The sequence below is a fragment of the Sinohyriopsis cumingii genome, chromosome 8, assembly GCF_028554795.1.
Source record: "Sinohyriopsis cumingii isolate HCF-2022 chromosome 8, ASM2855479v2, whole genome shotgun sequence".
NCBI lineage: Eukaryota > Metazoa > Mollusca > Bivalvia > Unionida > Unionidae > Sinohyriopsis > Sinohyriopsis cumingii.
The window spans coordinates 101,940,775-101,967,260 of record NC_142968.1 but is presented as its reverse complement, the minus strand read 5'-3'; the positions used below and the strand labels follow the sequence as shown (position 1 = coordinate 101,967,260).

Genomic DNA, 26,486 nt, shown 5'->3' with positions numbered 1-26,486 from the left:
AGGACCACTGTCTTGCTCTGCAGGGCGGGAGGTTACTTGCATATGGCCTCCTACACTATTGTGTCCACAGCAGCACCTTCACACGGTGCCCCCTGTTTTAACAGAGCCTGCTGTGTGGCGCGACCGAGTACCCAGCAGTATAACTGGGTGGGCAGACTGGGCTCATTAGCCTTGGCAAGCAACCAGTCTAAGAGAAGGGAAACTCTGACCCCAAACCCGGGCAGATGAAGCTTGTTAGCCTTGTCAGGCAGTTCATCTAGGAGAAGGAAACTCTGATTCAAAACCAACCAAGTCCCATCCATTGGATTATGGCTCCACTGCCTTGTGGATATCTTCGGGAGAAGGAAAGGCTACGGGAGTAAACCCAGACAGAAAATCAGGAGTGGAGCCCCTAAGGCGGCTGGGGGTCAACTACGACCTCCTTCCGGCAGCTCCTGCATCCAAACTGGTGCCAAATGTCATGCTCAGCATTCCTTTGGACCCCACCAGCAAGGACGAGAGGGGGATCCTGACGTCTGGGCAGCCCAGGATCTCCATACTCCACGCCCAGGCTTGCGCCCTGGAGAGGACACTCCAGTCTTGCTACTAAGTGAGGAAACAACACGGAAGCTGACAGTTTACGGGTTATAAGTCCCACCCGATTGACGTAGGGAAGGGGCGCCACGGGTCAGCTTTGACGGTGGGAGGGATCATCGTGTCCCACTGGCCAACTATCGCCCGCCTCAAGCCGGGCAGCAAGAAACAAGAAACCAATAAAGAAGACTCCAGCTCTTCAATTTGCAAGCTGGAATGTGCGCACCATGTGTACAGGCATCTCCGACGACCTCAGAGAAGTGGACGACACCAGAAAGACGGCCATCATTGATAGAAAACTCACCAGACTAAATATCAGCATACCTGCCCTCCAGGAAACCAGGCTCGCCTCTAGTGGCTCCCTCAGAGAGGAAAACTACACCTTCTTCTGGAAGGGTCGAGAACCTGAAGAGCCCTGTCAGCACGGAGTGGGCTTTGCCATCAAAAACAATCTCCTGGCCTCGGTTGAACCTCCCACAGGGGGCACTGAGCGTCTCTTGTCCATCCGCCTCACCACTACTTCAGGTCCTGTCAACATCATCAGTGTCTACGCCCCAACCCTCACGTCATCAGAAGACGTGAAGGATCAGTTCTATGGGCAGCTGGACGAACAGATCAAAGGATGCCCCAAAAATGAACCACTATTCCTCCTCGGCGACTTTAATGCCAGAGTAGGTGCGGACCACGAGTCCTGGCCTACCTGCCTCGGATATCATGGCACTGGAAAGACCAACGAAAACGGCCAGAGACTGCTGGAGCTATGCACCTACCATGGCCTGTGCATCACAAACACCTTCTTCAAGTGTAAGCCGCAACACAAAGTGTCATGGAAACACCCCAGATCTCATCACTGGCACCAACTCGACTTGGTCATCACCAGGCGCTCTGCCCTTAACAGTGTCCTCTCCACCAGAACCTACCACAGTGCAGACTGTGACTCCGACCATGCCCTTGTGAGCAGCAGAGTGCGACTACAGCCACACGTGCTACACCGCTCAAAACCAAAAGGACGTCCTCGCATAAACACTGCACAGATGTCAGTCCCTGCCAAGGTGGAGGAGTATGTGTCTGCCCTGAACAAGGCTCTCCAGGACTTGCCTGAGTATGACGCTACAGCCAAGTGGAACGCCATGAAGGGTGCCATCTACAGTACAGCTATGTCAGCGTTTGGCAAGAAGGAACGACCCAGCCAGGACTGGTTCAATGCACACCTATCAAGGATGGAACCACAAATCGAGGAGAAACGAAAAGCCTTCATAGCTTACAAAAAATGCCCTAATGAATGGACGCTTGCTGCTCTCAGAAGTGCCCGAAGTAACACCCAACGCATTGCTAGACAGTGTGCGAACGAGTACTGGCAACAACTGTGTGAAGGGATCCAGCGCAGTGCCGAGTCCGGACACATCCAAGGCATGTACAGTGGCATCAAGAAGGCTCTAGGCCCTACAGTGAAAGGGGTCACTCCCCTGAAATCCCTGACGGGAGAGAAGATCACAGACCGTGGGCAACAGATGGCCAGATGGGTGGAGCACTACTCAGAACTATACTCCCGAGAAACGTCAGTCACTGATGCAGCCCTCAGCAGCATAAAGAATCTGCCCACCATGGAAGAGCTCGACAAAGTGCCAACCTTAGAGGAGCTCAGCAAAGCAATCGACTGCCTTCCAAACGACAAAGCACCAGGTAATGACAGCATCCCGCCCGAAGCTATCAAACGTGGAAAACCAGCATTGATTAAACCACTGCACGAGCTACTTTGCCGCTGCTGGGAGGAAGGAGTAGTCCCCCAAGACATGCGTGATGCCACAATTGTGACCCTTTACAAAAACAAGGGCAACCGCAGTGACTAATAATTACAGAGGGATCTCGCTCTTGAGTATTGTTGGTAAAGTGTACGCCCGCATCATACTCAACAGGCTGCAGTTGCTGGCAGACCGTGTGTACCCAGAATCACAGTGCGGCTTCAGAGCAGGCAGGTCGACAACAGACATGATCTTCTCCCTACGACAACTCCAAGAGAAGAGCAGAGAGCAAGGTCAACCACTCTACATGATGTTCATAGACCTCACCAAGGCCTTTGACTTGGTCAGCAGGAAGGGCCTTTTTGAACTTCTGAGTAAGATCGGTTGCCCCCCAAAACTCCTCAGCATGATAATCTCTTTCCATGCAGATATGAAGGGAACAGTCCTGTATGATGGATCATCCTCAACTTCCTTCCCAATTAACAGTGGTGTGAAGCAGGGCTGCGTGCTGGCACCAACACTTTTTGGGATCTTCTTCTCCCTGCTCCTGTCCTACGCCTTCGACACGTCCATGGATGGCATATATCTACACACCAGGTCTGATGGGAGGCTGTTCAACCTGGCACGACTGCGCTCAAAGACCAAAGTGAGAGCTGTGCTCATCAGGGAGATGCTTTTTGCAGATGACGCAGCTCTTGTGGCCCACACCGAGGAAGCCCTCCAGAGACTGGGAGACCGTTTTGCTGTTGCCTGCATGCAGTTTGGTCTCACAATCAGCTTGGAAAAAACAAATGTCAGCGTGCAAGATACCACCATTGCCCCTTCAATCAAAATCAACGGTGTCACCCTGGAAGCAGTCAACAACTTTACCTACCTAGGGTCAACCATCAGCAACACTCTCTCGATTGATATGGAGCTGGACAGAAGGCTTGGAAAGGCAAACACCATCATGGCTCGATTAACAAAGAGGGTTTGGGAAAACAACGCGCTGACAGAGCACACCAAGGTCCGAGTCTACCAGGCCTGCGTTCTCAGCACCCTTCTATATGGAAGTGAGACGTGGAGTACCTACATGAGGCAAGAACGCCGGCTCAACTCCTTCCATATACGGTGCCTAAAATGCATCCTGAAAATCAGCTGGCAAGACCGTGTTCCACACAGCGAGATCCTGCAGCATGCAAGTACCCCCAGCATGTACTCCCTGCTAATTAAACGCCGCCTTCGATGGCTGGGTCACGTCCGACGCATGGAGGATGGAAGGCTGCCAAAGGACATCTTATATGGACAGCTGGCCACTGGCATGAGAAGAGTCGGACGCCCCTCACTCCGTTTCAAAGATGTGTGCAAGAGGGACATGAAAGCATGCAACATTTCACCCGAAGGCTGGGAAGAGCTGGCTGAGGACCGAGGCACCTGGAGACTGATGGTAAACAATGGCATATCAGTCGCTGATGCGAGGAGAGGCCAGTTGGCGGCAGAGAAACGTAAGAGAAAGAAGAACGCAACAGCAACCACAGTAACGCAGACTTCCCAGTATGTCTGCATCAACTGCAGTAGGGACTGTCACTCACGTATAGGCCTGCACAGCCACATCAGACGTTGCCGACAGAGACAGACAACACCCCAAGGGCGCTATTCGCATGGTCTTTCGAGACCGAGTCGCCAATGATGATGATGATTTTCAAGGATGTCAGTATGCTTTGTGTCAATTAATAATTAAATTTTAAAAGCAGTCAAATGGAATAAAATACTGTTGTTGGTTGATATTCTATAATATACTTTTCTGAAAGAAAAAAAATAATTTTATCAAAGCTTGTGAGACAATTTTAAAAGACAATACTAAAACAAAAGTAACAGAAAATCCAGAACCAAAAATGATATATTTTCCAGTATATTTTGTAATTAAGTATATATTTTCTTTTTTATACAACTGTATACCTCCTTTGAATGTTTTGATATTACATTTCACAAATATCTGGCTTCCAAGTTAACTTTCAGAAAATGTCCAGTAGGAGCTATTTTAATTTTGGGACAGCTAGGCTATAACATTATAAGCACAGTTTAAAATGAGTAAACATTACAATTTGTACATTTTGTGTTAGGTACTATTTTATATCTTAAGTATAAACTATGTAAACACTATATCAACTGAGTAAATTCCGAAAGTCATACCACACTGAGTAATATATGAATAATAAAATAAGTAAATTCTGGAAATCATACCACACTGAGTCATATATAATTAATAAACTGAGTAAATTCTGGAAGTCATACCAACAAATAAACTGAGTAAATTCTGGAAGTCATGCCAACAAATAAACTGAGTAAATTCTGGAAGTCATACCAACAAATAAACTGAGTAAATTCTGGAAGTCATGCCAACAAATAAACTGAGTAAATTCTGGAAGTCATACCAACAAATAAACTGAGTAAATTCTGGAAGTCATGCCAACAAATAAACTGAGTAAATTCTGGAAGTCATGCCAACAAATAAACTGAGTAAATTCTGGAAGTCATACCAACAAATAAACTGAGTAAATTCTGGAAGTCATACCAACAAATAAACTGAGTAAATTCTGGAAGTCATGCCAACAAATAAACTGAGTAAATTCTGGAAGTCATGCCAACAAATAAACTGAGTAAATTCTGGAAGTCATGCCAACAAATAAACTGAGTAAATTCTGGAAGTCATGCCAACAAATAAACTGAGTAAATTCTGGAAGTCATACCAACAAATAAACTGAGTAAATTCTGGAAGTCATGCCAACAAATAAACTGAGTAAATTCTGGAAGTCATGCCAAATTTGAGTCATATATAAAGTAACAAAAGGAGCAAATTTAGGAAGTCATACCATTCTGAGTGAGGTAGATCTCCCTGCTGACCTCATTAAACCCCAGTACTGTGGCAGTGCAGACATAGACCCCAAAATCTCCCTTTCCGACCCTGGCAATGCGAAGGCGTGGCTTACTGCTGAGGGCCCTAAATTCACCCTTTCTTCGCCAGATGATGCTTGGTGCAGGGTTGCCATCAGCCTCGCAGTAAAGTTCCGCAGCTTCATTCACTTCAACATTTACATGGCGGGGCTCTCCTATGAATTGTGGTCCATCTGGAACAACACAAAGGAAGTGACATAGAAGATTTTGACCTGATGACATCATCATTTCAAATAACTGGATATAGAATTTAATATTAAACTGAATCCTGACAGTGCATCATTAACAGTATTGTCATATTACAATGATACTTTCATATCTCAAAGGGGGGTAATTCATTTTATTTATTGCATGATGAACGGAATATTGTCCCAATGGTTTGCTCAAAGAAATGTGTAAGACTACCAACTGGTGTCAAAAGCAAACTATTAAAATATGCTGATAATTTGTTGATTTTCCCATTTCTTTAAATGTGAGACAGCCTGAAGCATATGGTAAACAGGTAGATCAGTGAGAGAAAAAACTTACAATGTATATTAAGTTGGTACTGTTTGAGGGTATTGCCCACACTGTTTGTGGCTTCACAGCTAATAATGTTGCCATGGTAGTCCCGGGTGATCGAAGAAATTTTCAGTGTACTACTTGTTGCACTCTCAATCTCTGCTCCATCTCTATACCACCTGAAGCAGATAAAACTTGCTTTCAAGCATGAATTAACCCAATTCTCAGGGTTGACATGTCCTTACACAGTCAAGGGAGGCAATTTAATGACATATTAAAATTATTTTCTTTCAAATTACCTACCTTCATCAATAATGATGCCATCCAACTTCCTACACATTTGTAAAGCAATAAAACTACTAATCTTTCATTATACTTATATAAACTATACAAATGAAACAAACTGTGTCCTAACCTCTATGTTTAAATATTTTTTTACAGTAATGAATACTTATTAAAAACTGGCTTAGCATTCAGAACTTTTTGCCATTCAATCCTATTTGTGAAAATGAAATCCAATTGCTAATTACTTTTGTGAAATAGTGAAAAAGAACTAAATATGAGCACTATTCCAGTCTTATTCTTTCTTAATTTGTTGTGTTCAAAATCAGTTACAAATAACATCTAATTGTTATCTATGGATCAAGTGACTGCAAGATGAACAGAATATTATTTTTCTCAGATATCATTTTATTGTCATGTATCAACTTAATACAGTGGTCCCCCTAATGAACAGCTCTGTTTACTAATGACCACCCACTTTATACAGCCATAATCCCATGGTACTGATGAGCTTGTGTTCAAAAGCACCCCTCATGAAAGGCCACCCCTCTAATGCAGTCAGCAGCTGGCATTTTAGTGCAAAAACTGTCAAATATACCCCTCTTGAGTAGCCATTTAATGGTTGTTTACAAATAGAAATCTCACTAATATTGTTGACTTCTCAACTCAACACATGGGAATATATTTCAACATGCCAATGATATCACTATAATCATACAAAGACGTAAGTAATCTGATTATACTTACTGCTGTGTGTTCCTTTTATGTTAAGTCTTTTCACTTTGATAATTATTGGCTATTACTTTGATAATTACTGGCTATTACCTCCACTGATAATTATTAAGACAACAGAAGCTAACCATTGAGAAATGCAGAAATGGTCAGCTCCAGTCAGCATGACATTTGGTTGCCAGATAGTAAAATGCTATGCTAGTCATTGTGGACTTCCTCCTATAAGGTTATCAAATGAGCTTCACCAGGTACCCAACTGACCCACACACACATAACCACCATCCCCAGAACAAAAGGTGATTTTGAAATTAAAATATTAAATATATAAAAATTTAGTTATGTCTTTCCTATTTTATATGTAGTTATTACTCACATCTATGTGATCCCACTCTAGAAAGGTCACCCCTATTACAAGACCACTTTCCTGCTACTAAAAAGGGCAGCCTTACAAGAGGGGAACCTATGTATCTGGCAATCAGGAACCTATCTAATCTATCCTTACAATCTACATACAATCTGTCTTAAACAAATTACACAAAATCTATCCTATGAGGTCTACACAAAATCTGTCTATTAAAATAAACACAAATGTGTAAACTACAATAAAAAACTGTCCTACACAATCTATACAAAATCTGTAACATACAATCTATGCAAAATTGGTTTATGTAACCTAAGCAAAATCTGTTCCATACAGTCGAAACAAACCTCATAAATTCTTTGCGAAAGATTCATACACATGTCTTATACCTTTCGTCTCATCCACATCAGACAAAAAGTCAAACATTATGGTCAAGGGATAAAAGATTTCATATGGAGATGGTATTGTCTTCATTTCTGACATGACATGAGCAATATAAAAGCTTCTAAAAATACTGGGGTACAGAAGTGTCCCTTTGAAATGTATCAGTACCTATCTTGAATGCAATTATAATTAATGCATTTAAAAGCCAATAAAACAATTTAACACAATGTTTTTTCATGTCTACTTTGAACACTAAGTGATCCAAAAATGTAATGTTGTCAAATAAGCAAGTAAAGAAGGCCACTTTGACCTTTTTTTAATTGTTTAAATTATAGTGCTCATAATAATTGCACTTTTCAAGTCAGGAGACTGTACATGTAATAGTTTCAGAGAACCTAATCATCTGAGCATGAAAAGTTGGCCATGGTGACCTACTTTTACTACTGGTAACTAATAATTCTCAGAACAAATGTAAATATCATGATCCATGACACCATACATACAACACTTTCTGAGATAAGAAGCTTGATGCAGAAACATGATGGATACCTCTAAAAACAACTTGATCAACACTTGACAACAATATGATGTTTACACCATACACTTGACAACGTCATTTTTACACCATACACTTGACAACAATATCATGTTTACACCATACACTTGACAACAATATGATGTTTACACCATAAGCATGATTATTAAGTAATATTCTGAGGATGACCAAATCACATCAAGTATGTAACACTCACTTCCATGTTATGCCAAATGGATTAGCTGTCCCAGTGCAGGTCATCTCTACCGATTCGTATTCACGTATGACTCGATCTTGATCCATCACCATCTGCACTTTGGGGGGATCTAAAACATATAATGTATTTCTTTCTTAAATTCTCCTTTAAATGCATTCATCTACATTATTCTCCACCAAATTATGATCCATTCTTTGTATTCTTAAATTTTCTAGGATGAAAGAATCACTTTAGTTGCAAGTCAATGAATTTCCACCAGTATGGTCTATTCAAGAACTAACATTTAAGACCAATGTATGATGATATTTAAAGTTTACAAACTTATCCCAACAACATTTATAAATCAAAATGGAAGTATATGTAAACAGATCACCTGTAGGCTTGCACCAGCTTTCTGTGTGAACTGTAAGCATTCTTGTGATTCTGAGTAATAAGTGTGATTGACACAACCATGAATCCTAAACACAAACTAATACTGAATTTGTATTTTTTCAGCTCTAATGATGGATTGTCCAAAATCTAATAAAGTCTCATTGTCTTTATGATATTAAAATCACAATTTTTTTCCCTCCCTTAAAGCCACTTTAATAAAGAAAATGTTTCCACTTCCTCATCTTTCTGAGTTTGCCCTTTGCATGTCAAAACTGTGTCTGCAATGATCATGGGCAAATTTAAAGAGAAATACATTTTAGGTTTAGTTATTTGTATTTTTTATTTTAAATTTGTTTTAAATTTTTTTTTTTATTACCACAGACTAATGCCATGGTAGGAGAGTCTTGGACTTGTTGCTTACAGTAAAAACAATCATATTGAGAATCACTTCTACATTAAATCTTGCAAATTTATTTTTAAAAACCAACAAAACAATTGTAATTCATCAAATTTACTTCAGTTATTGTCTGAGAAGAAAAGACAGTAATAAACCAGCAACAATAGATGTAAGACACATAGAGATTTTTGATTTTCTTTGAAACTTGTGAAGCCTAGCTAAAATCGATAGAGCAATCTTCTTAGTAATTCAGTTCAATCCCTGGTGGGCTCCATTGAACTGAACTAGTTCTATTGTGAGGTGAGATTTAGTTAAGTTTGTTTTTATTTATACCTGTCATCATTTTAAATATTATGAAAGCAGTTTGTGTTTATTTATTGCTTTTGTCATTGTGATTATCATTATTTATTACTAAATTATTTTATTTTTTTTGTTTATGGAAACAATCTCCTTTGAGAATATCATTGTTCATTACTAAATTAATAAGTTTATCATTTCTTAGTTATTCTAATTAAATATAAATTGTTCAATAAAAATTTGATTATCATCAATGCTACTGGAAAATACTAACACTGAATATCCAGAATGGCATATGTTTTGTATGGTTCCTTTCCTTGCAATGCTAAATTATGTGCAGCACATTCCAGCTTTTTTCCAGCATCTGACTCAGATGCTGTAATGGTTACAATACCAGTGGTGTCAACCCTCTTCCCATCAGACTGGATTGTGGCCTGCTCATGCACCTTGTCATCGATCCTGATGCCATCTTTAAACCATGTGATCTTAGCCTGAGGCTTGCCGTCCCTCGCTACACAAGTGATATTAGTTGGTTGTCCCATAATAACTGCGAGTGTTGGACCACCTTCTATTTCAGGTGGACTTGGTGGAACTGTGGATATTGAAAGATCTCATAATTATCAATATGGTTTTCCCTCATTATAATGTTGTTTATGGGAGCCATAGAGTATACTGCCGTATAATGAGACTACCTTATAAATAAGTACATGATACAGTACCCCTCATTGTAACACTGTTCATACAAGCCACATAGTATACTGCCTCAAAGTTAGATCACCTTAAAATGAAGTATATGATACAGTACCCCTCATTATAACATCATCCATGGAAGCAAGAGAGTGTACAGCCTTACAGTGAGACTACCTTCTAATGGGAAATATGAACACTCATCATTGATAATGCAGACATTTACATATTGCACATATTTCAAGTAGACAGCAATCTAACCTTAAATAGTTAGACAGCAATGAATCTAACTTCAACTGAATAGAAAACAGTCAATTTAACCTTAACTAAATAAACAACATTCATGTTAACCATAACGAAATAGACAACAGTGAATTTAATCTTACCTGACAGACAGCAGTTAAGCTAACCTTAACTAAATAGACAGCAGTCAATCTAACCTTAACTAAATACAGTAGACAGTTCCCAGTGATTTCTCCAGGATTTTTAAACAGATAGTAAATCATTCTCTGACAATTTTGTAATGGGGATTGTCAATTTATAAAGGTGTGTGCATGATATGTGTAATGAATACAATTTACAGTGGTTTAGTTTTTCTCACTGTCACATCAGCAGCCATTGTGTGCTACAACAAAGGCACTATACTATATACATTAGAAATCATGTATTATGTTACATATATTTGATTTTATATTTGATTTAATTTGTGTTTGATTTGATTTGATTGTTTGTGGGTTATGGAATCTTTTTATTTTCTTTACATGTCAATGCAATGTAATTTTGTTTACATGGAATTTGATTTTTTTCCAGAAAATTCAATTTGACCTGAATGTTTCCATAAATATCTAATAATAGAAACACTTGTTTCTATTTTTGACTTAGTTCCTGGCCTTGATTGAGGGTCAGGTAAACAACTTTTTCTCAGAGTAAAATGATTGGTTATTATCAAGGATATACAGGGGCTACGTGATATTATTTTATATGTAAACGTGATCCTCTATTTCACAATTAGGCATTTCCAAAATTGCAAAATACTTAGTTTAATAGTTATGTTTAGAAAGAGAGATCCGGACATTTAAACACTTGATGTCAAGTTGTTTTCTTCTGTTGTGACCAGTATTGAATTTTTGAGTTTTTGAGTTATATGTTAATTTTTCTTCAGATTATTTGGACTCTAGAAGATTAATTCATTTCTCTGGAAATATTATTATATTCATACAGAATTCTTGAACAAGGACATTTCTTGAAAATTTTATTTCGATTTCTAAGACAGAAGGATTAATTATTGTGCTTCTACAAGGAACTGTAGACTTCAACAAGTTACAACTTATAGGATACGTCATTGCCTTCCATCTTAAATTCTTCGTCGGGACTCGAACTTGAAATCATTAGAACATTTCAATATTATGACTTCAAAAATTTTATTCGTGGATTATTCTTGCATTATTTTTGGATTTGATTCTGGAAACTGTAAGTTCATACATTATTATATTTACAGAATTTTTCCAGGGAAATAAATTATTTGTTATATTTTTCAAAGCTTGTTGTTTTCACTCTTTCTTGTGTTACTGTTTATTCGAGCCTAAACAGGTTACATTAGAATTAGCAGGGATGTTACTATTGCATACTGAAAACTGCATGTCTGCCAATGCACAACCAAGTCAAGTGCAGTTGGTAAAATGCTATTGATACATGTATTTATATCATCAAGATGAGCATCTGTCTCACTGCTCATCTGCAAAAAGCCACTAAGTAAAGCACTTAATTGATTTTGAAGTCAAGTGTTTGCTTCATTAGATTAAGCTATGTTACTATTAATGAATGTAACAGGCTTCATTACATTCATGGTAAATGGACTGCAAATAATTTTGTTTAGAGCTTGCATATTTTTATGGGGAATTCATACAATTGGGGGGAGATCTGCACAAACATGCAAACTCAAGAAAACAACGAATTCATATTACACCTCACTAAATATAAGAATAAAATACGTCAAAAATTTGGTCAGATGTACTGTTTTCCAAAAATTCATTTCCAATAATATCAATACAGAAATAAAATGTGTTTTTTCCATGGCAAAAGCATTAAAATTTAATCTCATATGTTAAATTGCTTTTTTTAGCCTGATTCTAGAATCTTCCTATATGATTTGATTATACTGAAGTCTAACTTGGGTTCAGTCAGTCAAAGTCTCAAGTCTAGGCCAAATATTTACAAATTTTGCCGAAATAGGAATCTTGATGCTGAAAAATTAAAGAAATCAAAATCTTCAGAAATTGTTTTCTCTCTGAAGAAAGTCTGCATCCTGAAAAGCAAGATTTAAGTAATTAATCCTCACTGAGTACTTCCAGATTTGCATATCGACTCTGGATTCCTGGGGTTTCCTCCGTGGCCTGAACCTGACACTGATATCGGGAATCATCCTCCAGCTGGACGTCTACAATCTTCAAGCTGAACTCCTCTGCAATTTAAAAAATACAATTTGACATTTTAACTTAACATAAAGTTTCAAACTTTCAGCATCCATGAGGAGCTTTTATCAGATGTCGCTCTGTTTTGTCATTTGAGTGATCTACCGATTTTTGCTCTTCTCAAGATGAAATTCATTTGTATACTGCTACCAACTCTTATCCACATAATTTCTTCAACACTACAATGCTCCTAAGTTTCATAATATGGGAGTCATGTAACTGTATACACTTCTTTATTCAATTGAACAAGTTATTAAAATTTGTATAGACTGCAGTGGCCTAGTGGTTCAAACATCTGCCTTGGATGTGGAAGGTCATGGGTTCAAACCCCAGCAGAATCATACCAAAGACTTATAAAATAAGGTACTAACAGCTGTCTTGCTTGGCGATCAGCATTAAGAGGTCAGGGTTAGGAATGGTCAGCCTGGCATCAGAATAATGTGACTGGGTGGAACATGATGCTACATGTCTGTGGCATGATGCTCCAGTGCTAGACATCATTATAAACTTCCACACTGCAGACATAATAGCAATATGACTGAAAATTTTTTAAAGCTACATTGACAATCCAAATATCTCTCTCTCTCTCTCTCTCTCACACACACACACACACACTCTACATTTTATTACAATGTCTAAAATTGGACAGATGCCTGTGTTGTGTAATACTTAGGCTGGAGAAAACTGAAGGACCTACCGGAAGTTACTGAATTTAAGTAAGATGACCTCACAAGCATTTTTTCCCCACAAATGTGTAAAAAAAAATTAAAAACTTTGTGCATGTGTGGCAGAGCTGGTAATATTGCTGATTTTCCAATCAGTCACAAAATCCAACCTGATCTGAGACATTTGCATTAAAGTACATGATGTACATTACAACAAAACTATGCCCAGTCTGAGTCACAAAACCCAACCTGATCTGAGACAGTTGCATTAAAGTACATGATGTACATTACAACAAAACCAAGCCCAGTCTGAGTCACAAAATCCAACCTGATCTGAGACATTTGCATTAAAGTACATGATGTACATTACAACAAAACCAAGCCCAGTCTGAGTCACAAAACCCAACCTGATCTGAGACATTTGCATTAAAGTACATGATGTACATTACAACAAAACCAAGCCCAGTCTGAGTCACAAACCCCAACCTGATCTGAGACATTTGCATTAAAGTACATGATTTACATTACAACAAATCCAAGCCCAGTCTGAGTCACAAAACCCAACCTGATCTGAGACATTTGCATTAAAGTACATGATGTACATTACAACAAAACCAAGCCCAGTCTGAGTCACAAAACCCAACCTGATCTGAGACATTTGCATTAAAGTACATGTACCTTAGAACAAAACCAACCCCAGTCTGAGTCACTTGCAGTAAAGTGCTTTGTCTCATGTCAAGCATGATCTAGGCAGAATTCAAAACAAGTACCTTTCTGATCAAGATATAGTTGTACACATTACGTGTGTAGTGTGAATTTAATCACAATTAAATACATTTCATGATACAAGTGACCCGATATGACATATTGTTCAATACTTACTCTTCTAATAGCTGTTTAATAACTACACATTGTTAACATCAATTTCATTAAGATGTAATATCGTTCTGTTGAAACTGAGAAACATTAAAGGGTCATGTTCTCTTATGACATGAAAATATGAGCTCCAGTATTATTAGCTGAAGTGACTGTACTGATATGTAGTCACTCTTGCCATCGGTTTAAATACTTTTGGAACAAGTACTTTATAACCTATAGGTTTATTAATGGAACATAATTTGATTTTTTATTGTATTATATCATGACATAGGGATCATAACATATAATCTTCATATTATACTGCCAAGAATATATAACAATATCCTATATCTATCTGGCACGTTAGATACTGAGTGTCTGCAGCTCAAATGGTAAAGCCATGGTTGGGTAACTCTAGTTCAACCACATTTCCATACTGTAGATTGTATTATCATGCATATTTCTGTACCATAAAGACACCAACTGAATATTAATGTTTTTTGGTACATAAAAATACTGTATGTGATATATGGTACAATGGTCCCTTTTTGTGTTTACAGTATGTTTTTATTTGTTGTGTTAAAAATAGATCACAGTTGGGAGAAATCTGCAAAGGTGTAGGCCACACACACACACACAAAACCTAGCAAACTTTTGACTTGAATTTTAGAATTTCTGTTCACTGACGTTACATAGTTTTGAGGCCCTACAAAACTTTTGACTTCAATATTTAAAAATTACATCACCTCACAACAAAAGAAACAGGAAAGAAATTCTTTAAGGTTTGTTAATGATATATTTTAGTACTCCCACCTCAACCCTCACAATAAAATAATCATGAAAGAAAAGTATAAATCCATATACTCTTGAACTCAGAATACACTAAGACCTTTCCAAACACTATAACATGTTGAAATTTGAAGCTTGCCTAAAAAAAACCAACAATGTTGTGTAGATAACCAGAAACATATGGTACATGTTGATATCTATTGTCTCTGAAAGAGGAGCAGCACTAACCTATGTATGTAACCATTTGCAAGTTGACATAATATACACAATTGCTGTTAGCATTAAGATGTAATAACTTGTTACATATTAGTGTTATATCAGCATTTAGATGTAATAACTTGTTATGTACTGGTGTTATATTATCATTTAGATGTAGTAACTTTTAATGTACTGGTGTTACATCAGCATTTTTGCAATAACTTATGTACTGGTGTTATATCTGCATTTAAATTTTAATAACTTGTTAAGTAATGGTGTTATATCAATGTTCAGATGTAATAACTTGTTATGTAATGGTGTTATATCACCATTTAGATGTAATAACTTTATGTACTAGTGTTGTATCAGCATTTAGAACTAACTCTTAATGTACTGGTGTTACATCTGCATTTTGTAATAACTTGTTATGAACTGATGTTATATAGGCATTTAGATATAATAAATTGTTATGTAATGGTATTATATCATAATTTAGATGTAATAACTTGTTATATTCTGGTGTTACAAGTGTATAAAAGCATATTCAGCATTTGTGGTGGGAGGATTCAGAAGAAATAATTATATTATTTCATGCAAGAGCAGTTGATTAGGTCTTATTGCTTTAAGCAAGACAAACCATTGCAAATACTTTTTGCGATTTATCAAACAATATGTGCCCATTTAGTCATAAATTCAAGTATTTTCAACTACATTAAATTTTATGAAACTTTGCGGGAAATACCCTCCTGCAGATCACTAATTAAACAAAAGTAATATATTTTGAAAACTCTGAACAAGCAGTAGTGGCATTCTTGTGCAAGGATCACCAAACCAACTTAGTATTTATTTGTGGTAATCTGCACCAAACTATGGCACACCAGAGATCAGCTAAATTAGCAGTATATTTGCAATAATTTTGTTCATATGGTAGTGCTTGAGTAATAAACAATACATACATAAAAAGGTACCATTATATAGTTGTGACAAACACATTTAGATGATAAATTTGGTGCCAATACAAAAGTGTTTAACAGTGTCTATGAGGTTTTAGAATGGTAATCGGTTTCTGTGAAACTGCAGCGTCATTCTTCTTAGACTGGTTTGATACATATTGTTTCTATCAAACTGAGTTTTGAACTTTATTATGAAGTGAATGAGAATAAAAGAACCAAACTGAAAGCAAAAATGGTGGCCCATTGTCAATGCGATCCTTGCAGAGACTATCAAACACCATTTAATTTGCAATAAATTTAGCCTTAACATATGTTTGCTTGGCAAATAGAAAATCACATCATTTTTGATTGATGTATTGCTTGTTGCACAAATATTGCCATATGAGTGAAATTGTTATTTAAAAAATGATGGTATTAGCTAATATCAAGCAACCTATAGCTCCGTTTTGTGGTAGTCTGCACCAGACAATCTCAGTTTTGTGGGAACCTGCATCTGGTTTGAAATGGTACAGCCATAAAACTGTCAAGAGACATATCACAGCAGTTGATAAAGACATTTTTCAAATTCATGGTTTGAAATTAGACCTGACAAAACAGACCCAAACCTTAAGACACTATCAAGCCTGTCTCTGTGTAATTGGGAGAATTTTCCAACTGTTCTTGACAGTGATATAACTTGAGCCATGGACATACACAAAGCCCCTGAACTGCCAAGCCTATTTAAGTCTAGCTTATTGTGACATACAACACAATTTTATTTTTTCTTAGGTGCACCCTTAAAGCAGACAAAAAATAAATGATTGAAATAAATGTCACTTCATATAATCAGGGCATGTCATCTTGCATATCCCTTATCCCTTTGATTTATTTGTAAAGGAAAAATACCTTGCATATCCCTTATCCCTTTGATTTATTTGTAACACCTTCTTTTAACTACCCATATCCTATGTTGTGATTTTCAAAACTAGCGTTACCTTGGCAATGTACATACCAGGTTTTAACATATTACTGGTTTAAGAATCCACATGTACATACCTGGTTTTAACATTTTATTGGTTTGGGAATCCACATGTACATACCAGGTTCTAACATTTTATTGGTTTGGGAATCCACATGTACATACCAGGTTTTAACATTTTATTGGTCTGGGAATCCACATGTTCATACCTGGTTTTAACATTTTATTGGTTTGGGAATCTACATGTACATACCTGGTTTTAACATTTTATTGGTTTGGGAATCCACATGTACATACCAGGTTTTAACATTTTATTGGTTTGTGAATCCACATGTACATACCAGGTTTTAACATTTTATTGGTCTGGGAATCCACATGTACATACCTGGTTTTAACATTTTACTGGTTTGCGAATCCACATGTACATACCAGGTTTTAACATTTTATTGGTTTGCGAACCCACATGTACATACCAGGTTTTAACATTTTACTGGTTTGGGAATCCACATGTACATACCAGGTTATAACATTTTATTGGTTTGGGAATCCACATGTACATACCAGGTTTTAACATTTTATTGGTTTGGGAATCCACATGTACATACCAGGTTTTAACATTTTATTGGTTTGGGAATCCACATGTACATACCTGGTTTTAACATTTTATTGGTGTGAGACTCCACATATACAAAATGAAGCATGTGCCATCTGCAATTCTTTATTGGACTGAGGAACTGTCCAATAATTTCACTTGCTATCAACTGTGATTGTTAAGAAATTCCACAAAATAAAATTTGTATCCAGCATTTAGCTAAGACACTTGTGCACCATACAAATAGTACTTGCTCAGCAAAAGTTTATGTTGGACATATCTCCACATTGAGGACAAATTGGCAAATCAATCCATAAAAGTATTATGATGCATGTGAAAGTGCTAACCCTTCTAAAGTATCCCCCCTCCCCAGCTTCAAATATTATCTATAACTTTTTAAGTATGGGTAGTTTGGTATATAAAAAAATTGCATGCTAGAGTAGATACTGGAATTTACCAAATTTTGAATTATCTGTATAGAGTCAAATGCCTTTGAGATCCAATTTATTGCTGTTTCATCAATAGTAAATTATTACTTCAGCATCCTCCAATGACCTTCAAATAAAACCACCTAACCACTGTGACCTTTACCCTTGGCTTGTTGGTCTTATCTGTGACAGCTTATGCATTCAAAGTTGAATGGCAATCAGTTCAAGGAAAATGACAGGAGATAATGACTCTCCATTCTCTGATGAAATTAGTGACCATAACATCTCACCTTGCATCCCCTCAATTACCACTTGCTCATTTTGGAACACATGAAAGAACCTTTGTTAATTTAAGGTACTGTCAGCTTAGTCAGACTCCATTATCCAGACTAATCTGTGATTTATTCCTTTCAGTAGAGTGCAGGCATATCCATACATAGGCCATAAATGTCCATACATTCAGCAGCCATATCCATATATTCAGCAGACATGTCCATACACAGAACAGGCATGTCCATACATAGGGCAGCCATGTCCATACATTGAACAGCCATGTCCATACATTGAACAGCCATGTCAGTACTTAATAGGGCAGCCATGTCCATACATTGAGCAGCCATGTCCATACATTGAGCAGACATGTCCACACAGAACAGCCATGTCCATACACACAGCAGACATGTTCACACAGAACAGACATGTCCATACACAGAACAGGCATGTCCATACTTAGGGCAGCCATGTCCATATACTGAGCAGCCATGTCAATACTTAATAGGGCAGCCATATCCATACATTGAGCAGCCATGTCCATACATTGAGCAGCCATGACAATACATTGGGCAGCCATGTTCATACATTGAGCAGCCATGACAATACATAGGGCAGCCATGTCAATACTTAATAGGGCAGCCATATCCATACATTGAGCAGCCATGTCCATACATTGAGCAGCCATGACAATACATTGGGCAGCCATGTTCATACATTGAGCAGCCATGACAATATGTGAAGTGGCAAATTTTATGTCGATCTAACAAGAATACATTAGTTGAGACCAGACAACCATTAATTAGATTTATGGAGATAAGCGTGTATCATATCGCCATACTACCGTGTACGGTAATGTCCTTTAGAGGGAGAATTCTGTTCCTAATTAAACATTTGTTTATACAGCAGCCAGGCGGACAATTTAGGACGAGGAAAACTTCATTTTCATGGTAAAGTTGTCACAATTGAGAGAATGCAGAAACTCTGTTACTCAAACTACCAGGGTCAAGTTGACCCTGACTTTGGTGCCTCTGGAAAAAGGCGGCAGAGATATTTGATTCTGATTGGTACGTTAAATGAGAGGGCATGTTCCAACACAAAATTTCATAGGTTTTAATATCGCCCGCATCAAATTTTAATCAGTCTAAGCTTTTCCTACTAGAGGAGACCCAAAGGTTACGACTCCGGGAATTTGCAAGAAATTCTCGTAAAAAAAAAAGGAAACTGTTGTCCAAAAAGGGGACGATTGTCGAAAGGAACCGACGAACTAATCTACCGATTAGGGGGAGAAAACATTGACAGCAAAGGTAGTGTGACAATTCCATGTAATTTGTTGATGCCATATATAATGCTTTGCTGAAGTTATTTATTTGTATCTGCATGAATCTTTTTTCTACATTCGTGTAATAATTTGCTTTATGAAGTATAACTGTGTTGAGTTTATGCATAGGAAGTTGTACATTAATCTTCTTTAGATAAGTTTGACAAATTGTTTGAATTTGTCGTCTTGTTTGCATAAGAATTATGTTCTAAGAATTTAATGCATTACATTAGTTAATATGATTTCAAGAATCCGTGTGAATTCGCTGAATTTAGAAGATTTCACGTATGATTAAGAATAAGTGTGTATTGGCGGAAATGATCTAGTAATTAATTGACGTGATGTATCCTATTTATTCGCTGTGTATTTGGTAATGTGTAAGGTCAAGGCGTAACGAATTAGCCATTTGACTAACTAGGGTCATTATAGGACATGTAGAGTCAATTGATAGCCTTAGCGTCTGTTTAGCACTGATAGAGAAATCTGATAACGAGTGAGAATAATGAAGAATTAACCGTTTCATAAATAACGGGAAATTTAGGTTGTCTCTATTTATATTTATTTAAAAGGGAGAAAATAGCTCCAGAGACGTATGGAATGAATGAGGTGGTGTTATTCTGAGACCTATACGGAGAAGCATAGAAAAGAGTGCAGTGAGACGTATAATCCTGTGACGCAATCCTGCGACGTATTAATCTCTGAAGAAGTATTTTAAGAGTGTCCTATGACGGGTGGTAGAAAGTATCATCCCAAGATCCAAGGGTCTGAACAGTGACAGAGGAAGCAAAACAGACTGAGGACGAGCAGGTTATGAAACCGTACAAGACGTTGACTTCGATTGTTCACTCGATCCTATGATGAACTAAATCTACCAGTAACAGATCGACTATCTTATTTTAATCTATTTGCTTTTTCTTTGTATTTCGGTGAAAGTTAAATTTCTAAAAAGCAGAGTACATTCCTGATGTAATGAATTTTCACAGTGTTTGTATGTAATTGATTAAATTGTTTGTTTACGTGTACGGGGGCTCGTGTTGGTTTGTTCTATATACCTGCTCAGATCTCTATCTATTCCACCTATAAGTTTCACCACTTATATGTATATTTACTCGAACCGGGCAATAACATCAAGGGCGGTCAACCCCTAGATAAAGAAAACCAAATACGGAGGGACATTCACTCCCCCCGTGTAACACAATACATAGGGCAGCCATGTTCATACATTGAGCAGCCATGTCCATACATTGAGCAGATATGTCCATGCACAGAACAGGCATACCCATATGCAGAGCAGGCATACCCATACAGAGAACAGTCATGGCTGTAGAGAAGGTATGTACATGAATTGAACAAGAATGTTCATGCACAGAACAGGCATGCTCATACATAGAAAAGAAGTATTCAGTTTTGAGCAGCCATGTCCATACACAGAACAGATATACCCATACATAGAACAGGCATAATCATACACAGAACAGGCATACCCATTTATAGAACAGGCATGTCCATACATAAAGCAGACATGATCATACACAGAACAGGTATGTCCATACACAGAAAAGGCATACCCATACACAGAGCAGGCATGCTCATAGAAAGAATAGGCATGCCTATACAAAGAATAGGCATATCCATACATGTAGGCATGTCTACATACAGCCTGCATGCCCTTACACAAAGGAGGCAAGCCCATAAAAGAGCAGGCATGACTTGCTACACAGACCTTTCTGTAGTATTGGACTAAAAAGAAAGCAAACTCTTTTGAACTGTCTCTTCTATGTCAGAGAATACTGCGTGAGTAAGTGTTATAAGCATGCTAACTCATGTAACAACAATCAAGAGAAAATGCACGGAGTCATTGCTTATGCATAAATTTGTCTGCTTCATAAATCTCTTCTCTCTTAAGTAGCACATGTGCAAATAAAGTTTGCATCTTCATGCTCATTCTCAGCAGGAACTGAAGACATTTATGTACATAATGACCAGATATATGTACCATATGTACTCACTTATAAGACAAGCCCAACTGCACACTGCATAGATCCCACTCTTGCAGGACATAATCATTAAAACAAACAACATAGACCCTGATTTGCACGTTCATTATGCAATGGCAGATCTGGATCCTTTTTTGTTTGCAGTTTGATTTGACTTATAAGTGAGTACATATGACAGGTAATGTGATGCTAAATCTCTTCTGACCAATTTGCACTGACAATCAACAGACTTGAGAAAATACAATGTTGACAATAACTGCACATCAGGACTGTCTCTACCAAGAATTCCAAAATGTTTAAACTGTATTAAATATATGTCTTGAATCAAAGAAATTCTTCTGCTGGAGTTTAAGGTATTCCTTAAAATCTAAACCTGAATTTCAGATATCAGCAATTAAAATGCAAAAGTATAATGGCTGAAAGTAATACACCATGAATTATTTGGACTGTCGTACAATACACATGAATTTTAATTAATTTTGATAATTCTAAATTAAAGGTAACATAAACATTTTTTCAGTGTTTTTTTCAATGGATAACCATCACGCATTCTGGTGCATTGCAAAAAGGATGCAGGCTAGACAATCAGTACCTCTCTGTTCTTCTTGATTGATTGCAAAGTTAAGTGACAGTACCACATTTTAGAAAGGACAAGGTTTTCTGAATGCATATTGATGAATAGTAATTCAGGAATACATGCTAATCTTATTCACTGGTATTTATTCTGACATTTTTTTCTCTTCTTTTTTCTTCCTTTTATCTCTTTTCTTATGAATTTTCACCAAAATTAGCAGCTTTCTTTGTCCTAAACCAAGCACTGACTGTATACATTGTCCAATGGTCTAGGTTTCATGGGGTTCAAGGTCATTTTCAGCACATGATAGACTACCATTTATACCAATGAATAAGCCAAATACTTTAGGGGGAAAAAAAAGCCTGGAAGAAGGGAGGTTGGCTTATCCAGAGGAAAAGGTCTGAACTTGAAAATTTTTAAGCTTTCTTCTTGACTGCCAGCATATGTTGTTATTGCAGATCACCAAAGACAAGATGTCTAACCTGAACCCACAGGACATCTGTAGTGAAAACCCATTTGAAGATGACAATCCATTCAGTGAGTAGCAATAACAAGATTTTTCAATATGGCTGGACTCATGGATTGGCTTATGCATGGGTTAAGCACCTTTTAAAGTTTTACCTATTCAGTTTGGGGTGAATGGGTTTGGAATATCTTGTGAAGAACCGATGACGCGTGGGAAGCTACATGTACTGGCAAACTTTACTACACACCCACATTGGTAAAGTTGAGATTCAGACTCACATGGACTTGTTGAGATGACTATGTGAATGGACTTGTTGAGATGACCATTTGAGTGATCTATAAAGGACTCACAGTACTAATTCAGTCCCTTAGTAAACCTATGCAAACACCATGATATTAAAAAATTCAATAACTTAAAATTTCTGAGTGCGTATGATCAAACCTTCATTTATCAGTATAGATGCATCCTAGTTGGCAGCTACTGTGTAGAGAAAAGGATATGAGCCATGTTTGAAAATATGCTTTCAATTCTGCAATATTCCAAACTCAAGACTATTAAGGACTGAAGTTCTATAAATAAAACAATGTCTCTATAATTTTTCAGTTACAACTAGGATAAGTTCTCGTAAAATTCTTTTTTTTATACTAAAATCTAGCTTTCATTATCAACCAATCCTGGCCAGCCAAACCCATATATTCTCCATTTCTAGACTGGTTTCCATTTTTCCATACCTTTAGTACTGTGTGTCCTAAAGGTAAATGCCTTTCATCACTCAACTGCCTGGTGGCCCCTTTTAAATTGCCCAACCAATGAGACAAGTTAAACATATGTTCTACAGAAGTGGAGTTTATCTTGATTAATTAGGCTTGTACTTTTTGTAGCCTTCAATCATGATTCTACCTGACATACAAATTACTTTTAAAATCGAGCCTAATTAAATTTTCATGGGATCAAGTACATATAACACCGTAGTATGCCATGACTTGATTATAGTTCATGTACTCAGCATCAGCTTTGCAGCATTCTTAGTAACTGCCTTGTCTGAAATCTTATAGGAAGATTAATAATAATAACAACAACAACAATAATAATAATAATAATGATAATAATAATAATAATGCTTTATTTATAGTATTTATAGAGGGTGACTCATTTAGTCACAGGCTATTCTCCCTTGAGGCCCTCTTAAAAAAGAGTGTGTGTGTGTTTTGGATTTTTAATGTAGCTTTAAAAGTTTTCAGTCATATAACTATGTGTGATAATTTATAGTGATGTCTACTACTGGGGCATCATGCCCACAGACATGTGGCATCATGTCCCACCCAGTCACATTTTCCTAATACCAGGCCAACCAGTCCTAATGCTAACCTCTTCATGCTGAGCACCAAGCAAGGCAGCTGCAAGTACATTTTTTTAATAAGTTTTTGGTATGACTAAGCTGGGGTTTGAACCCGCGACCTTCCACATCCAAGGTGGATGTTCTAACCACTAGGCCACTAGAGTGGTCTCTTAAGAAGAGTATAACAATGTTCATTATATGAAAAACAGCAATAATTACTATTTTTTTAAAAATGTTTATTATTAAAATACTAAATTCCATTATAATCTATTAGCAACACATACAAACTCAAGGTATCTCTTCTTAAATACTGTAATATTTTCAGAAGATTTGAAAGGCAGTGGAAGCTTGTTCCACAGAACTGTACCAGAGTACTGAAAGCTTTTTTTATTTTGCTGTTGTTGGTTTTGGTGCTTGCAGATTTTCATGTAACGTTGATCTCAACCAGTACTGTGTTAAAAAGGCCTGAATAAATCCTGAAGATACTCTGGTGCAGTTCCATGTAGACATTTATATACAAGAAATGTGAAAATCTATCCTGTCATATACTGTGAACCATTTGAGTTCTGTAAATAATGCTTTTGAGGAATGATCAATAGATGCATCTAAAATTATGCATGCTGCTTATTTATGAAGTTTATAAACCCTGTCACGCTGAGATTTAGCAAAGTTTCTCCATATATTTGAACAATAATCCATTGTTGGAAGAATATATGACTTGTAGTATAGGTTTTCAGTTTCCATAGGTAAATATTTATTGAATCTGCTGAGTAGGCAATTTTGGATGACAGTGTTTTACAAAGGTTGTCAATATGGTCATCCCATTGTAAATTATTATCTACAGACACACCTACAAGCTCTTCATATTTGACATTTTCTAAGGGATGACTATTTATTGTAAGAGATTAACTTACAGTAAGTCAGTTATCCACATAAAATTAAGTTGTTTTATTAACCTAAACCAGCACAGCCTACATTATAGGTCACATAAATCTTAAAATATAACATCAAATCTGGATCATGCTTTTCCATTATATATGTATAAATATATTTGAGGCACAAATATCTCATGTGTTGTGTGTGACCAAAAAACAACAGAAGGATACTTTGGTGCATTTTCAATTCCTAATTAGAATTTCAGGCTGTTGGCATGTGACTGAAGTAATTATCTTTCAGTTTCCCAAACTCATATCAGATATTTGCGTTGAATCCCCTTTGTAGTTAATCATTTTATCACGGCAGGTTTCTTTTCCTTATTCTTTGTTTCATTGTTCCTGAAGGTATAGACTGGTCGCCAAGTTGTGCGACTTAAACGAAATGCTATCATTGGCGTCTAATATTCTTGAGAGTAAAGATCTGATCCCAGTAGGACAACTGATAGAATATTTAGGTTGCTTCTCTGTCTATTTTGAAAGGAGAAATAGCTCCATGGATGTATCCATGGAAAAATCCACTGATGTATCCACATACCTATTTATTCAAGTATCTACATACTTATGTATCCACCTGCCCACACAAAGTTTGAGGGTCAAAAAGAAGTGAGACAGTAGGGAGGTCAGAAAAGAGAAAAAGCAAAAGGACCTAGAGAAACCACCATAGTGAAGTTGGAGTGGACTGGAATAAGCAGGCTATGAAGTTGTCAAAAGCAATGACTTCAATCGTTCACTCGATTACATGATGAACTAATTCTATCATTTAAACAGATCGGATATTTAGATAAGTATATTTGTGTTTGAAATTCAGTGAAAATTTATTCCAAAAAGAAGTGAATTTTCCTAATGTAATGTATTATCGCAGTTGTTTATGTAACTGATTAAATTTTGTTTTTTTTTCATGTATGGGGGCTCGTGTCATTCTGTTCTATATACCTGCTCAGATCTCTATTTATTCCATCTATAAATTTCACACATTATTTTAATATTTACTCGATCAGGGAAACAATACCGAGAGTAATCACACTCTAGATAATGATAGCCAAATAAAGCAGACACCTTGTAAGAAGGTACAACCTGATAATACCACACCACCAGTAGCAACCGCTACATAGGGCTTTTGTTTTTTCTGTATTTATGATCATACTATTTTCCCTACTTTACCAGTAAGTCTGTTTAAAACATCTTGTACATTATTTTCAAGTACAATTTCAGGACTTATTTAAGAAATTTCAAACTTTATATTATCTGGCATTTTTTTAGTTCTGGTTTTTTTAAAAGTTGTTCAGCAATTTGAACATAAAAGTCATAAAAATATTTGAGATATCAGATTCTGAATCCAATTAAATTGATTAAATTTGGTTGTACTTCAATTAATTTCATGTCTCTGTGTTGGCTTTTTAAGATCTTTGATAATTGTGGTTTCACAGCATTATTTGCCATTTTGCCAGAACCTAGACCATTATAAGGTGATTCAGTTATAAATTGTATGGTTACCATGGATGCCTTGTAAAGAGGAACAGTGTGCTCTGTGTGTGTGTCAGTGTCTTTATATATATATATATATATATATATATATATATATATATATATATATATATATATATATATATATATATATATATATATATATATATATATATATATATATATATATATAT

General features: G+C 36.9%; 1 protein-coding gene across 1 annotated transcript in view; it reads right to left on the bottom strand.

Moving 5' to 3' along the window:
- Positions 1–26,486, bottom strand: part of LOC149794257 (kin of IRRE-like protein 1) — a 148,949-nt gene that overhangs the window by 25,496 nt on the left and 96,967 nt on the right. Inside the window, exons 4-8 of the mRNA XM_089968390.1 lie at positions 12,353–12,475; positions 9,602–9,919; positions 8,262–8,370; positions 5,778–5,929; positions 5,168–5,422 (exon numbers count right to left, since the gene is read on the bottom strand). Coding sequence (XP_089824516.1) covers positions 5,168–5,422; positions 5,778–5,929; positions 8,262–8,370; positions 9,602–9,919; positions 12,353–12,475 — 957 coding nt within the window. The remainder of the gene's footprint in view (positions 1–5,167; positions 5,423–5,777; positions 5,930–8,261; positions 8,371–9,601; positions 9,920–12,352; positions 12,476–26,486) is intronic.